A 16,544-nucleotide genomic window follows, 5' to 3' on the forward strand; every position below is an offset into this window, starting at 1 on the left:
GCTACACACACAGGGCACAAACTTTATGTAAAACACATAATAACTTAATAACTGCTTTGTGAAGCAGGCTTTAGCAATCCTATGAAATTTCACATTTATTCATTTGGCAGATGCCTTTATCCAAAACCACTTACAGCAACATCCTGTAAAACATATGGTGGTGCTCCAAAATGAATTGTGACTGTGAAAGCTATTAATGTGACCTGCACCACCAACTGTAGTTACAGAAGACGATAAAACGATGGGGAACGCATGCTAAAAACTTCCTGAATGTAAGTAAATCTAATAAATCTAATAAAATAGTACTGAATGACCACAAGTCAAAATAATTGTATTGCAAGTCCAGAACTTTTTATTTAGTTACACCTAAACATATATTTATAAAGATTTATTTACAAAAGCACTGAGGGCTTGGGTAGCAAGGCTTGTTGCCATGGATTCCTTTCCAATACTTGATGTAGCAGTGGTCATCTTAAGTCTGTCAAAGATGAAAAATGATCAACAGAATGTCAGCACATAGTATGGTGACTCTTCCATTCAGCACTATGTCATGCTCAGAATAAAATGAACTTCACACAGCATTGGTTGGTATGCCTCTGGTATGTCTGTCTGGTGTCACCTTATGACCTGGACTGAATTTAACCTTGACCTGTCCTTGACCTTGACCTCATATGGCCTGGACTGAATTTAACGCTGACCAGTGAAATGGACAGACCCAACCAGACAAAAGTTTTCCTCCAGGTAGAGACATAAAAAGTGACACCCCCCCCCCACACACACCAAAAAAAAAAACAGTAACAATGTCTTAACTCACAGCCTCCAACTCCTCCCTGTTTCTTTTCAGAGGACTGCGGGACCCTGGTCAGCCAGAGTCCATTCCAGTCGCTTGGCCTTCCTCTGCGTCATCACTAATATGCCGGGGTGTCTGTGTTTGCTGCTGCAGGGCGTTTGTGTGTCTCTTGTTGAGTGTGAGATTGTGGAGGTGAAAATACAGGCGCAAGGAGAACTTGTAATGGTCCTCCTCCATGTGGCCGAAGTGATGGCGGCTGAAGCAGAGCTCCCTGCTCAGCGGCTCTGTCATGGAAGAGTTGACCAGCGCGGCTAAATCAGGAGCCAGCTCCAGGTTCCTCAGCAACTCCTCTGGATGCTTTGGGTTCCTTTGATGCAGGTGAGGATACAAAGAGAACCTTGCATCGGTGCCCGTCACGGGGTGCGGTGTAGAGTATCGGTCACTGCAGGGAAACGTGTCTGCACAGGTGGCCTGGGGCGTCACGCCGGCACCTGTGACCCATGGCAAACGGGCCTTTAGCCATTTCTCCTTTGCGGCCTGCACATTTTCCTCACTGTCATCACACAGACAGCCATCGTTTGGTTGGAAAAAGCGCAGATCTGTGCGATCGTTCACATGCTTTGCCACTCGCCCCGCAATGTCAGAAATAACTACAGTGGGAGGGTGCTTGAAACTTAACAGAGCATCCCCATGGTCCCGCGCCGACTCTGGCCACCACAATGGAGAGTGATAATATACAACAGAATGGATGCAGGTCAAGTAGAATATGCCACCTATAGTGGACAAAAATAAATGTATTTGAAACAAATACAAACACTACACATGATTCTTACAATTAGCCTGTAATAAAATAACATGTCATTGATGCTAAGAAAAAAATATGTGTTTGGCCTTACCACCAGCCTTTTGAAGTTTGACAAACATGTTCGGGTGCAGCTCCTTATAGAGCAGGAGCTCCTTCAGTCTGTGCATTAAATCACTGATGCTGCCGGAGAGAGGGACTCCGAGGCCATTGCATGCCTTCACCAGGTCACTCCTCTTTGGCTACAGGGGGCAGATGCAGTGCAGTAACACTGTTAGCTCAGCATTACATTAGAGAGGGAGTTGGGTTAGAAGAAATAGGCATTGTTGAAAACGTTCCACATGTTGTTATGGACACACCCCCTACTGAGTATTACTGGGCAGCCATTTAGCACTGCGGGGTTCCCCTATTCGTCTACTACCAACAAACAGGGCCATGCTTCTGCCCATGACAATCACGTCACATAGTGCAACATCAGGCCGCCTGGCCATGCAGAAGTTTCCATTCTCCATACTGTAAGTCACTGCCATCCAAATGAGTTTGAAGCCTTTAGTTTTCCAGCAAATGAACTACAGTGTTGCTTTAACAGTTAAACCAACTCACTGAATTTGATTCCAACACTTTCAGTATGGCGGCTTCCTCATCAGTCTCAAAGACAATCTCCGAGGAAGGTGATTGGCCCTTTTGAAATAAACCTTTCAGCACTTCAGTCTTCGGGACGACATCACTCACTCGGACCTCCTCACCAAGCCATGGTGTGAAGGAGGAGTACGTGACAGGACAGGTGTATGGATTGGCAACCTTGGCACCTTCGGGATACAAAAGTAACATGTCAGGTGTGACGTGACAGATGGAGTCACCATGGTTTCCCCACTATTCTTACCATCACAAAGTCCAGCAGCGACCATGCGTTTCTCAAGGGTCTGCCACCGGTCTCGCATATTAACGGCTGTATCCTCTGGTTTAACATGGTTTCTGTATGGACGCTTGAAGTGGTCACCTGGAATAAGGCAGTAAAACATATACAAGTTGCAGGGCGACCACTTCAATTAGAAAAGCGGTAAATGTGACAGAAACAGTATGCCACCGGTTGTCCTACCTGGCACATCAAACAAGACCTTACAGTCAGTGTCTGCAATGAGAACAGGAGGGCTGGGGCCACACCGGACACAGCAATAGGAGTACTCGTGCTGCCTGAGTGCGTTGAAGTGATGGAACGCCCTTCTGATCTCATCCACAGGGAGGCCCATTGACAAATGGCTCTCCAACGTTTGAATGAGCTGCCCTATGGCAATGTGATTCTACGAAGATATTCCAAAGACAACAAATGTGTATTTGTGGATATAGTATCACCATTTTAAATCAAGATACCATATGCACTGAATACACACGCACAAGTGACTTCTTAGGGGTACTTACCCCAAGTCCTGCTGTCAGCAGGGAACAGAGAGGAATTGTTACGATTGTTTTGCTGTTGAAATTATGGAATCCTGACCGGTAGTCCTGAAACCTCACGGGATGACTGCAGATACGGCACACTTTCACGTAGACAGATATGGCTGAAAAAAAAAAAAGATTATTCAAGTTAAATGACCACTGGAAACACAGAAACACAAGCGGAAACTATGAGTCTGACACTAGACAGCATCTGGTACTCAAGATGAAAACCTACCTTTGGTGACTGCGGACAAGCCATAGACCATCCCATGGCACGTCACTAGTCTCCTCTCTCCCAAAGCTGGGGGACTGGGACCAGGGCAATATGGACATGTGGTCTCTGTGGGCTCAAAGCTCTCTGGCACTTCTCTCTCTTTGGTGGCCAAGTCGTGGGGCAGCTCGGCTGGGACTCTCTTGGCTCTCCAGATGTACTCAGTCACCTGTCTAATGTGTTTACGACTTAGGATTTCTGGAGCCGTGTCCTTTGGGTCAGTGGGCCGTACGAGCATGTCTGGGTCTTCCTCATCTGATAAGGGCTCAGGGCCCTCCAGGTCGCTCCACCGTGTGTCCTCAGCTCTCTCTCTTTCTCGCTCTTGCTCAGGCTCATGCGAGGACTTGTCTTTGACACAGGAAGATGCTAAACAAATACAGAAACTTAATGACAGAACACATAGAGAAGCAGAATGTATTTGGATAGCCACAGCTGACATTCACATGACTCTTTTTACCTTTTTTGCGGTGTTTGTGCTCCATGACTTTGAAACCTGAACCATTGTTACGGTATTCCTGTGCCCTGACTTTAAAACCGGTACCCTTTTTATGCTGTTCCTGCTTGCTGACTTTAAAACCTGCAACATAATATGAACAGAATGAAATTCAAATAGAGCATCATTACATTGAGGACAGCATATCAGCAGAACAAATGACCATTTGTACACACCGTGTGTGGACAGGTGTCTCATGAAGCTGACGGTGCGTGTCAGAACAAGACTACACGTAGGACAATGCCAATGGCTCCTGTTCTTCTCCAGCGATCCCATTTTACAAAAACAGGGAAAGGTGAATTTTTCTGTAAGGAGAGACAATTCTTTATACCTTCCCTTTGCTAATATGTGCATTTCATATATGTATAACTTGTATAACTTGTATAATTCTATACAAATGATCTATACTATTTATACTTAAATATTCAAATTAAATAAGAAGCCATTTACAAAACAGGACTAGTAAGCATGCAAGTTTATTAAGAATGGGAACTGTAAAACACTCACTAATGCCACTGACTTCGAAATGTATGGCATGATTTAAATGCCGAAAGTGCATGTGCTTTTGTGTGCAGCGGATAGGTTTACTGCAATACTTGCAGTTCATGGTGCCACCACTTTGCGCTTTATTCTCTTTTGAGGACACCTCATCAGGAAACTCAGCCGTCGTGTCCATGATGTCAGCGGGCTGCCTCACAAGCTTTTCTAGGTCTTCCTCGTCAAATGCTGGGCCTTGGTGCTTCAGCAGTCGTACTTCTTATGCCCGCCACATACAAACAATGGAAAACCAAAACAGAAACATAAAATAATAACAATAATAAAAAAATGATATACAGTATATATACACTACCGTTCAAGTTTGGAGTCTCTAAGAAATGCCCTTGTTTTCATCATTAATGTTGTAAATGACTGTTGTAGAAAGAAGCGGCTGGTCTTTAATGCAATATCTACATTGGCCATTATCAGCAACCATTCATCCAATGTTCCAAAGGCACATTCTGTTTACTAATCTGATATCATTTTTAGAGGCTAACGGCTCATACACACAGTTGTGTGCGTTGCAGTGCTGGAGACACATCCCGTTCACTTTACATGGGCTTACGTCATCCGTTGCCCAACTGAATTGTGGGTCCGTTGTGTCGCGTTGCTCCTGTCGCTCGCGTTGAGAAGTTCAGCTGTTGCTGCACCGATGGACAGCACCAGCCAATCAAATTACGAACAAGCAAACAACAGACGGCACCAGCCAATCAAATTATGAACAAGCGAACAACAGACTGCACCAGCCAATCAAATTACGGTTATACCTTAAGTCATTTGCATAGCTACCGTCGGGAACACCCACTGGCATGCGTTGACAGAACGCAACTGTGTGTGGAAGCCGTAACTGAAAAAAAAACATTGGAGAACTCTTTTGCAATTATGTAAGCACATAATGTAATCTGAAAACTGCTGCCCTGATTAAAAAAAACAATGCAACTGATCTCAGATGGTATTCTGTCTATAATGGAGTGGAATGGACATTTCTAAGTGACCCCAAACTTTTGAATGACAGTGTGATGTAGTAGAGTTCCTGCCGTCTCGTAGATCTTTTAGCACCACAGACACATGCCACCGTAAATATGTAATAACATTCAGAAGAAGGTGTGCAAAAGTTATGCGTTCTGAAAGCACAAGCCAAGTTGATATGTCAATCAGTCAATCGGTATATTACGTACAGAGTAAAGTCATCATGTATATATTTATATTTATTTATATATGTACTGTTTCCCATACATTGGCTTATTTGTGCCGGCCCACCACAATATCAACACTGACCACCACACAATGATTTTCCATGTTGTACTACTGTATTTAAATTGGATGGAAGTTGTTCATTGTAGAGCTATGTGTGCACCTTTGCACAGCCTCTCCTTGTCTCTCAGCGAAACTACATGCACTTTTAAAGAAAACATTAACAATCCTGCAATTGTTGGCATAAAAGTCGACTGGCTAAATTGCTGCGCTAATTTGTTAAAAACTGTTGCATTCAAGTTAATTCTGCAAACCTACCACCTAGAATTCAATTCTGTGGGAAACACTGCCATATGACTATGTACCTTTGTGTTTCTTTTTAATCTTCATGATTTTAAAACCTGCAACATGAAAAGAACAGATAAAAATGAAGATAGGGGCATATAAGTGATTACATCAAGAGCAGGAGATAAGCAGAGCATATGGCAATTTGTACAAACCATGTTGGGAAAGGTGAAGCTTAAAAGCATCAGTACGGCTTATAGTAAGCTGACACGTAGGACAATGCCAATGGCACCTGTTTTTCTCGCGCCATCCCATTGCACAAAAACAGGAAATGATGAATTTTTCTGTAGGGAAAGACAACTTTTTATACCTTCTCTTTGCTGTTATGTGCATTCCATATATTTTAAACTTGTAGATCTAATTAAATAAAACCCCATTTATGAAACAGGACAAAGCATACAAGCTGTTTAAGAATGGGAACTCACCAATGCCATTGTATTCAAAATGTATGGCATGCTTTAAATGCCGATCCTTCATATGCTTTGCTGTGCACAGAACAGGTTGTCTGCAATACTTGCAGTTCTTGGTGCCACCACCAAGTTCTTCTATGTCTTCTGTAGGCAACACAGCAAGCAGCTCAACTGGAACCTTCTTTTCTCCAGATTTATAGTCAGTCTTAAGATACATGTGGTCTTCAGGAATTCCTGCAGCTACTTCCATGCTGTCAGCAGCCTTCCCTACAAGCTCGTCTATGTCTTCGTCATTCTGCATCGGGCCAGAGCCATCCAGATCGCTCTCTGGTCTCTCCCCAGCTCTCTCGCCCTCAGGTTCATAAGAGGACTTGTCTTTTAAAAAGGAAATTGTGAAACAAAAACAAACATAATAACATAACACAAAAATAGAATGTATTTGGATAGCCACAGATGACATTCAAGTGACTGTGTACCTTGCCCTTCCTGCTCAGTGATAATAAGACTTGAGACATGAAAAGTGCAGAATAAAATCAAAATAGGACATCATCATCAGTGTTTCCCATACATTGATTTATTTGTGGCGGCCCACCACAATATCAACATTGACCACCACACAATGATTTTCCTGGTTGTACTAAATTGTGCTTAAATCTGGTTAGAATCAAAACCGAGCTGCACTAATTTGTTAAAAACTGTTGCATTCGAGTTAATTCTGCAAACCTACCACCACAAATAGAATTAAATTCTGTGTGAAACACTGATCATTATGTTAAGGGAAGCACATTGGCAGAATCAAATGACTATATCTGGGTTCAAATATCAATGAACCCAGATATTCTTTACAACTCAATTTCCAACATTCCCATACCGACTTAAGGGTTAAAATTCTTACCAGTCTGACTAATGTGTTCATCATTCCTCTCTGGAGTCCTTTCCGTGGGGTAGATACACTGTTTCACCACTTGGGGTCTCCCTTGATACAAACATGCAAAAAAGACAAACAACAACAACAAAAAAAGAAAAAAACATAAATGACATCAGAAAAGTAGAATGTATTTGGATAGCCACAGATGACTTTCACATGACTGTGTACCTTCCCGGTCAGTAACTTCAAATCCTGCAACATAAAAAGAACAGAAAACAAATTTGTAGGGATACATCATTATGTGAATGGCAGCACATCAGCAGAACAAATGGTAATTTGTACAAACCGTGTTGGGAAAGGTGCCGCTTAAAACTATCAGCACGGCTCAGAATATGGTGACACTTAGGACAATGCCAATGGCACCTGTTCTTCTCTCGCAATCCCATTTCACAAAAACAGGGAATGGTGAATTTTTCTGTAAGGAAAGACACCTATTTAGACATTATACAATCTCTGCTGATATGTGCATTCAATATATTTTTTACTTGTAGATCTAATTAAATAAAACCCATTTATGAAACAGGACAAAGCATACAAGTTGTTTGAGAATGGGAACTGTAAAACACTCACCAATGCCATCGGATTCAAAATGTATGGCATGCTTTAAATGCCGATCCTGCATATGCTTTACTGAGCACATAACAGGTTGTCTGCAATACTTGCAGTTCTTGGTGACACCACCCAGTTCTGCTATGTCTTCTATAGGCAACACATTAAGCACCTCAACTGGAACTGGTTTTTGATAAATGTGGTCTTGATGAATCTCTACAGTCACTTCCATGGTGACAGGGCCTTCTAGACCGCTCTCTGGTCTCTCCATGGCTGTCTCTCTCAGGTTCATATGAGGACTCTTGACAAATAAAAAAAATAAAATAATATAATAAAATATAATAAAATAGACTGGCGAAAATAAGGTGTTTTTGTTTACAAACCAAGGTCTACCTCAAAAATGTCTAGCAAAATGATGCTTTGGTTTGAAGCAGTGTGGTTTATTGAGTTTTGCAGAGCTTTGGGACCATGCTACATGATGACTTTACTCTGTACGTAATATACCGATTGACTGATTGACATATCAACTTGGCTTGTGCTTTCAGAACGCATAACTTTTGCACACCTTCTTCTGAATGTTATTACGTATTTCCGGTGGCATGTGTCTGTGGTGCTAAAAGATCTACGAGACGGCAGGAACTCTACTACATCAAAGGAATCTTATTTACTAGACATAATGGAAGTTCCCCCTATCATTCAGACAGCAAGCCAAGCTGAGAATTCACTGAATGAAAAAAAAACATGCCACGTAACATTTGAACATACCAATTACCACTGCCACTGCCACAGTAGGGGTTAGCGTCTTTCAGAGACCAACGACCATAGCGAACGACACTGCCAGTTGGATCTTTGAGCGTCACTGCCAAACGGAAGACTGGAATATAGGGAGGGAAAGTAAGCTCATCGCCCCCTACTGGTTGCGTTCCAAGCGGAGTAGAGGAGAAGCCCTTGGCTTGGAGAAGACAGGATTCTAGCTCGTTTTTTAGAAAACTAGATGTACCGCAATGCGGTACAAAATATGAGCGCTGCTGAGTCCTGCACATTCTCTCCGCAAAATCACACTTGTCAATTTGTCTCCAACCCTATTCTTGCAACCTTTGTGTAAATGCGTGTGTGTGCGCATGTGTTTGCTTAGTATACGTGCTTCTTTGGGGCAGCCGTGGCCCACTGGTTAGCACTCTGGACTTGTAACCGGAGGGTTGCCGGTTTTAGCCCCGACCAGTGGGCCGTGGCTGAAGTGCCTTTGAGCAAGGCACCTAACCCCTCACTGCTCCCCGAGCGCCGCTGTTGTAGCAGGCAGCTCACTGCGCCGGGATTAGTGTGTGCTTCACCTCACTGTGTGTTCACTGTGTGCTGTGTGTGTTTCACTAATTCACGGATTGGGTTAAATGCAGAGACCAAATTTCCCTCACGGGATCAAAAGACTATATATATTTATACTTTTTCTTTGTGTGAGTTTTCGCTTGTGTGTGTGTGTGTTGTTGTTGGTGGGGGGGTGCTTGCCTGCATGTATGTGTGTGTTTAGTGTCCAGTAGTGTACACAATCTCTTATGAAGCCAAGTGCGTGACTGTTTGTAACTGTTTGCTTTCTGTTTGGTGTGCTGTTTACTGAGGGCATTCATATTAATCATTGATATCAATTGCAACAGCCAGAGAAATAAAAATCAATTTTACGAAGAGGAGGACCTTTCACCTACACGCAATCGCCAGCGTCATGAGACTCTAATAATGTATATAACACCAAGCACTAGTTAAGCAGCGCTTCCGTAGCACTATTGAGAAGACGTCGCTGTGCGAAGCACATTAGTAATTGTGCCAGTAGCATTGCTGGTTCGAATCCGGCATGATGCCGTGGCCTCTGCTGTCACCCGTTAATTTTACCATGCTGTCCGGTGTCTGGTGGTCAGCGCAATCGCGAGTCCTTGCTTGCGTGTACCGCTAGTACCGCTAGTGGACCGCTAATTGTTGTGCTGCTGGCTCAATGCCTTTCTCCCAGAAAACCAAGTCGGATTACCAAAACACAAAGGCAAAAACAGGATAAAGAGAGAGATCAAAATGAGGGGAAACAGCTGCTAATAAACTTCTTTCCAAGGAAAGGTAAGCACAAACGTTTAAACACGAAATCCCATGGTGTTAAACTGCTTGAATATCTCCGCAATCGAACTGAGACAACCCATTGAAAGAGCAGAAAATACACTTTCCTAGGTTACACAGGTAATCTGAGGTATCTCGTGAATGATCCACCTCCATCTCCATCGCTTTCAGAAAGACTGGCGCCAGCTTGATATGCCCTATGTAGGCTACATCAGTCTAACGTAAACGGGCTCTGGCTCGCTCTGGCTACATGCTGATTGTCACTGTAGTGGTTCCGGGTGCAATGTTCCTTTCGGTTGTCCTTAGTCTTAACTTTTTTTTTTTTTTTTTTACTCAGTAACAGATGGGATTTGAGATGTAGCGAAGTACAATACTTCACTCAAAATGTAATCAAGTAAAAATAGAATTACCAATTTTAAAAACTACTTTAAAAAATACAAAATACACAAAAAAAAAACACTCAATATACAGTAACGTACGACGGAGTATTAGGGCCACACATGAAGGATTTTTTTTTTTTTGTCGACATTAAACATTAAACTTCTGGGGTCTGAGTTTGTGGTGCTGATTTCCGAGTCCCAATGGAGCTGGACAGCGCAGACGTGGAGGGAGGACGTATCGGCTCACCCCACGCCACGGAACACCAGACAGCAGACAGACGCGGCTCCCCACTCTACTAAGGCCCTGGCCCTGGCTACATACAGGAGGCAGAAAACCTCCCCTCTTAACTCAGGAAGCGAATAACCCGGCTAGGCTACCTGTCTTCGTCGCCGGCAATCCTAAATGACTGCGAACGACACCCTCCCACACCCAAGAGTGTCGAACCGCAGCCGTCTCCCTTCTCGTTTCCCCCATTCCCCTTTTGTCAGTTCCGTTTCAGGTAACCCCAATCAGCCTCACCTGTTGCAGTTCATTTAATTAGTCCAAATTCAGTCCCAGCTGATTAACAATCCCCAGTCCCACAATTCACACATCACACTTTCCCCCCTCTTGGAAAAAAAAGGACTCGTCCCCGACATCCGATAATCGCCAGACCAGACTGGTGGCCTCCATTGACGGGCGGGACGTCCCCCTTCCGAAGACGTGCTGGGAACCTGATCCACCAAGCCAGTCACCTGAGAGGTTGCTGCCTCCCCCAACGGGGCCAACGGGCTCCTGGCACCCTCTGGTGTTACACTCTGGTCAGCCTGCCGCATTGGTGGCTCCTGCACTTTTGTAGCAGCAGCTTGTCCTGATCGGCAAAGCGGGACCCAGCTGGCACCAAACTGGACCCCTTGAGGCTGGCGTTGTCCGAAGGGAATCACACGATCTGCCGGCCCGCTCACATGGGATGATGGCACTGGTTTTGATGGCACTGCCGAGAAAGAAGTACAAGGTTTGAGCCGATTAAAGTGGATAACACTCTCCTTACCACCATCCACAGGGAGAAGTCTATAAAGCACATCAGTCACCCGGTCCACCACCCTAAAAGGCCCTTTGTACCGTCTCTGCAGCTTTGGACACACACCCCGCTTCCTGGCCTTGTTCTGTACCCAAACCAATTCCCCTTCTGAGTAATACTGAAAGTTAACTCTGAAATCGTATGCCGCTTTCTGTTGTTCTGAGGCCTTGGCCTGATGTTTTTTAACCGCCTCTACTACAGTAGACAATGTCTCCCTCAACTTAGACACATAATTGTCCACAGAGGTAAAGGTCTCTTGAGGTCCAACCCCTAACATAACATCAATAGGCAAGACAATTTCCTGTCCAAACAACACTCTGTAGGGAGTGAAAGAGGTGCTAGCATGGACACTGCTACGATAAGCTAACATAACATAAGGCAAAAGTGTATCCCAGTTCAACTGATTATCTTGAACGAAGAGAGAAAGCATATCCAAAAGTGTACGATTGAACCGTTCAATTAGCCCATCGGACTGGGGATGGTAAGGAGATGTCCTAGATTTATGCATGTGCAAAAGTTTACACAATTCTTTAAACAAAGTCGACTCAAAATTACGACCTTGGTCGGAGTGAAGGCTCCAAGGTACCCCAAACCGGCACGCCCATTTCTCGGTCAACACTTTGGCCACAGTGGCCGCTTCTTGGTTTGGCAATGGAAAAGCCTCTGTCCACTTAGAGAAATAATCACCAATAACCAGTATATGTTGATTCTTCCCCGGTGTCAGTGGTAAAGGACCAAGGATGTCAAGGGCCACTCGTTCAAAAGGCCTAGATGTAACTGATGGCTGCAAAGGTGCACACGGTTGCTTGCCCTGAGCCTTGCGGGAACCACAATCAACACATTCCCGCACCCACCCCCTGACATCCTCGAACCAGCCTGGCCAATAGAATCGATCCTTAACCTTCCCCTGCAGTTTTTGCACCCCCAGATGACCTGCGGTGGAAACACTATGAAGCTGCTCTAAAACTTTAGGCACCATTGCCCGAGGCAACACCACCTGCACCTGGGAAGCAGCATCTGAGTGAGCAGGCGGAATCCTTACTAATCTAGCCCCCCGTACTTCAAGCTGACCCCAGACAGGAGCATATTTTTGCAGATCGAGATCATCTGGCTTCAACCTACCATCAGCTTGTTTTTTATACTCAATTATTCGGCCCAACTCCCCATCAGCTATTTGTGCCTGAGACAGCCCATCCACTTCTACAGACTCTACACGGGACGGACACTCCTGCACTGCACAGACCTTTGATTCGACCGCATCAGCCACTGCCTGAGGATTATGTTGATTCGACCGAGGTCTTTCCTCAAGGAAAGCAGGCAGCCTGGAAAGGGCATCAGCATTGCTATGCAATTTACCTGGGCGATGGACAATCTCATATTGAAAATTCGCAAGCTGCTCGACCCAGCGAGCCAGCTGTCCCTCCAAGCCCTGGAAATTGTGCAACCAGCGTAGTGAGTTATGATCGGTTCGCAATACAAATGCCTTCCCCAACAAGTAATGTCGAAAATGTTTAGTGAAAGTAACCATACTCAAAAGTTCCTTTTTTGTTGTGGCATATTTGTGTTCCTGCTTTGTAAGAGCTCTACTAGCATACGCCACCACACGCTCCAACCCACCATCCTCTTGAGATAACACTGCCCCAATCCCCACATCACTCGCATCTGTATCCAAGAGGAATGGTTTATTGGGGTCTGGATAAGCCAATACAGGAGCAGTGATTAAACAAGTTTTTAGTTGATCAAAAGCGCTTTGACAGTAGTCACTCCATCGAAACCGCCTTCCCTTCTCTGTCAACTGGTGCAAAGGGCGAGCAATATCCGCAAATTCTCTCACAAAGCGTCTGTAATATGAAGCTAGCCCAAGGAAACTCTGCACGTCAGTCTGACTAGTGGGAACAGGCCACTCCCTTACTGCCTGCACCTTAGCTGGATCTGGCATTACTCCTTCAGCGGAGATAACATGTCCGAGATAATGAACCCGTGTGGAAAATAGATCACATTTAGATGGCTTGACCTTGACCAACTTCTCCAGAACACCATCCAGGCGTGTCAGATGCTCATGGAAAGTGCATCCAAAGACGATTATGTCGTCTAAATTAACTAAACAAGTAGTCCACTGCAGATCAGCGAGTACAAGGTCCATCAGACGCTGAAAAGTGCTAGGCGCATTACAAAGGCCAAAACTTAGAACATTGAACTCGAACAACCCCTGGCTTGTGGCAAACGCGGTCTTAGGACGATCCTTGGGGTCGACCTCGACCTGCCAATAGCCACTTACTAGATCTAGAGTAGAAAACCAACACGCATGGCTTAGGCTATCCAAAGCATCGTCAATTCTGGGAAGGGGATACGCGTCCTTTCTAGTCACTTCATTGAGCTTCCTGTAGTCCACGCAAAATCTCAACCCGCCCCCTTTCTTCTTAACCAACACCACTGGTGCTGCCCACGGGCTACAAGAAGGGCTGATAATACCACCAGCAAGCATTTGCTTCAGATTGTCTGTCACCTCCTGCTGTAAGTGAAGTGGGACTCTGCGCGGGTGCATCTTAACTGGTTTGGAATCACCTGTATCAATCTCGTGTAGGGTCAGATGGGTCCTGCCCAAATCAGCCTCTCCCTGACTAAAGACTGCCATGTTCTTATGAAGCAAATCCCTAACAGCTTTCAACTGATCCAGGGAAAACCCCTTCTGCCCCACCCCAAACTGACTCAGTAAGGTGTCAACTGTCCAATGCGCACTTTCTTCCCCTACACAACTCCCTGACATGTCATGATCCACTTCTACATCAGTAAATAAAGTGCCTACTTTCATTCCACTCTTTAACATTAAGCCATCATTAGTCACATTAATAACACGAATGGGCAAGACACCTTGCTGGACTTTGCAAATAACTCGAGCTACCAAAATGTCACAATGTTTAGAGATGGAAGGAGAGGGCTCCAACATCCCTTGAGCATAATCGCCCCAACCACTTTGGAGCTGACCCAAAACAATGGCTTCACTGCGAGGAGGCACCACCGTATCGGCCTGAATAACAACCGGTTGCGGCTCCAAAGAGGGATTAAGATCTATCAGAGGGAACGTCTGGCCCATTATTTGGCAGTGTTTATTGCGCAGATCAACCACCGCACCATACTGCGATAAAAAATCAAACGCGAGCAAAATGTCTCTGGAGGGAACATCAGATACTAAAAACTCTGCAACCAGTGCAAGCGAACCAAGTTGACACACAGTCTGCCAGCAACCCAACACATGCATCCCCCCCATTAGCTGCCATAGCCCTACCTGTATACCCTTCCAGGTCACACCCCCCCTTAGTTATAGACAGCCAGAATTGCTTTGGAATAACAGAACGTGAAGCGCCAGTATCTACAAGTACAGGACAATCAAACCCACCTATTTTAGCGTTAAGGTAGCCAGAACCTCCCTTCAAAACGTCAAGGGCCATGGTAGATGCAGAAGAGGGGGCGAGCATTTGGCCCTCTGTGCGCGCCCCCTCTAGTTTCCCTGCAGATAAGGACAGTCCCGACGAATGTGGCGATTACACCCACATTCCCAGCATCCCCCATTACGTTCTGTACCCCATCTAGAAGAAGACACAGGTGGTTTAGATGAACGCAGAAATGGAGTTGACTCTGGTGGTGTTGAAGTGGGGATAGAGCCACTAGGACTGACTACCGCTTTCACAGCTGTTTGCAGTGATTTCACTTCCTGCCGTAGACCCTCTACAACCCCCAGCAGGGAATCAATTCGCTCATCACTGGCAGACTTTTCTACAACTCCACGTACTCTACAATCAGGTGCCAACGCCCCACCCTCTAGACCCCTAATGAGCTCCAGCTCGGCAGCTAGGTTGATAGCATCCTCTAGTGTTGCTGGTTTAGCACTACGCAAACTCACACGCAAATCCCCACTTCCCACATTCGCAATGAAATGATCCTTGGCCAGTAGATCTTGAGTTGTAATATCGGCAGAGGGATACGCTTTAACAACTAGTCGTCTAAGTGACATGCCAAATTCTCTAATTGTCTCATTGTGTAGTCTCTTACGGGAAGAGAAACTAGCCCGGTTCCAATCAGCACTATCACAGGGATCTAAGCACCTACCCATAGCATCTCTTAACAAGGTGTAATTGGATTTAGCAGTTGCAGGTAACCCACTATATACCTCCCGAGCACGGCCAGACAACAAAAGGCCCATACATTTTAATCTCAGTGAATCATCCCAATTGTTAACATCAGCTGCCATTTCGAACTGTTTGGCCCAATCTGACCATTCTCGCCCAGTGCCAGTAAAAGTTTCAGGCATAAAAACAGGTCGTGGAGTTGCCAGATTATTTGGTACAAGAGGTTGCACAGGTTCATTTTCAGGCTGAGACATTTTAAGAATTTATCCCACCGCTGCCACCAGTGTAATAAATGTGGGTTTCCTTTGTTTTGCAATTAAATTGCGATAAATACCAAAGCCTGCAAATGAACACAACCAGTTGTTTGGGCAAATGTAACAATCTTTATTATTAATTCATAGGTAAACATTAATACGGATTTAAAATGTGCAGGGGGTTCACGGAAGCAGAGGCAGTAAATAGCAGCAGAGTAACCAGCTTCATTAAAGTATTAACAGACAAGACGCAATCTATCTGAATATCTGCAATCTAGCTGAAATAACACCTATTTGAAGCCCATTTTTCATGTAACATAGGCTATTGTTTATTAGTGTAGGCTACATAGCTTAAACTGTGTAGGCTATGTTTAAACAGTAGGGCCTATTGCGAGTTTAATGTCAGCATGTTGACTTTAAAGTCGACACGTCGAGATTAAAGTAGATATGATATTTCAACTTTATTCTCGAAATGTCGAGTTTAATGTCGACATGTCGACTTGAAAGTCAACATGTCGAGTTTAATCTCGCCATGGCAAAAGAAATTTTTTCTTAATGTGTGTTTTTATGTGTGTGTGTGTATGCGCGAGCGCGCGCGTGCATGTGTCTGTGTGGGTGTGTTTGTGCATGCATACATGTATGTGTGTTTGTGTGCATGCTTGTGTACGTGCCTGTGTGTGTATGTGTGTGAGTCTGTGCACGTGTGCCTGTGTGTGTATGCATGGGGTGTAGTGGTAAAATAAGAGGTAGTGGGTAAATTAAACTATGAATTCTGTGATCACGGTGGACTGCGCCATGCGGTATCGGATTTTTCAAAAAGCCATTCAGAACATGTTTGATGATGGTGGAGGTTATTGTCCAATGTTTACAAT

The 16,544-nt window shown here is 44.7% G+C and overlaps 1 protein-coding gene across 3 annotated transcripts; it reads right to left on the reverse strand.

The window, feature by feature from the left end:
- Positions 1–329: 329 nt before the first annotated feature.
- Positions 330–8,628, reverse strand: LOC121708549. 3 transcript variants are annotated; one of them, XM_042091280.1, is made up of 19 exons: positions 8,522–8,628; positions 7,778–8,057; positions 7,494–7,622; positions 7,376–7,399; positions 7,175–7,255; positions 6,295–6,654; positions 6,025–6,153; positions 5,890–5,925; positions 4,301–4,546; positions 3,970–4,098; positions 3,758–3,877; positions 3,265–3,666; positions 3,012–3,151; positions 2,692–2,893; positions 2,476–2,592; positions 2,196–2,401; positions 1,687–1,834; positions 815–1,563; positions 330–478 (listed from the first exon to the last, which is right to left on the reverse strand). In XM_042091280.1, the coding sequence occupies exons 2-18, from the start codon at positions 8,046–8,048 to the stop codon at positions 863–865; spliced, it is 3,441 nt and encodes a 1,146-aa protein (XP_041947214.1). In that variant the 5' UTR covers positions 8,049–8,057; positions 8,522–8,628; the 3' UTR covers positions 330–478; positions 815–862. The 3 variants fall into 3 exon arrangements, with proteins under 3 accessions (XP_041947214.1, XP_041947212.1, XP_041947213.1); XM_042091278.1 differs by having other exon boundaries at positions 4,301–4,549; XM_042091279.1 differs by having other exon boundaries at positions 4,301–4,549; positions 7,778–8,058; positions 8,535–8,581.
- Between the last annotated feature and the right edge of the window lie 7,916 nt (positions 8,629–16,544).

The sequence above is a fragment of the Alosa sapidissima genome, chromosome 5 (assembly GCF_018492685.1).
Source record: "Alosa sapidissima isolate fAloSap1 chromosome 5, fAloSap1.pri, whole genome shotgun sequence".
Taxonomy (NCBI): domain Eukaryota; kingdom Metazoa; phylum Chordata; class Actinopteri; order Clupeiformes; family Clupeidae; genus Alosa; species Alosa sapidissima.

Excerpts from the sequence above, each read along its gene's own strand:
- LOC121708549 (XM_042091278.1), bottom strand. The coding sequence starts at position 8,048 with ATGAACCTGAGAGAGACAGCCATGGAGAGACCAGAGAGCGGTCTAGAA. Across the intron at positions 7,256-7,375 it reads TGAAGTTACTGACCGGGAAG|GGAGACCCCAAGTGGTGAAA; the intron begins GTACACAGTCAT and ends GTTTGTATCAAG. Across the intron at positions 2,593-2,691 it reads GGTCTTGTTTGATGTGCCAG|GTGACCACTTCAAGCGTCCA; the intron begins GTAGGACAACCG and ends GCCTTATTCCAG.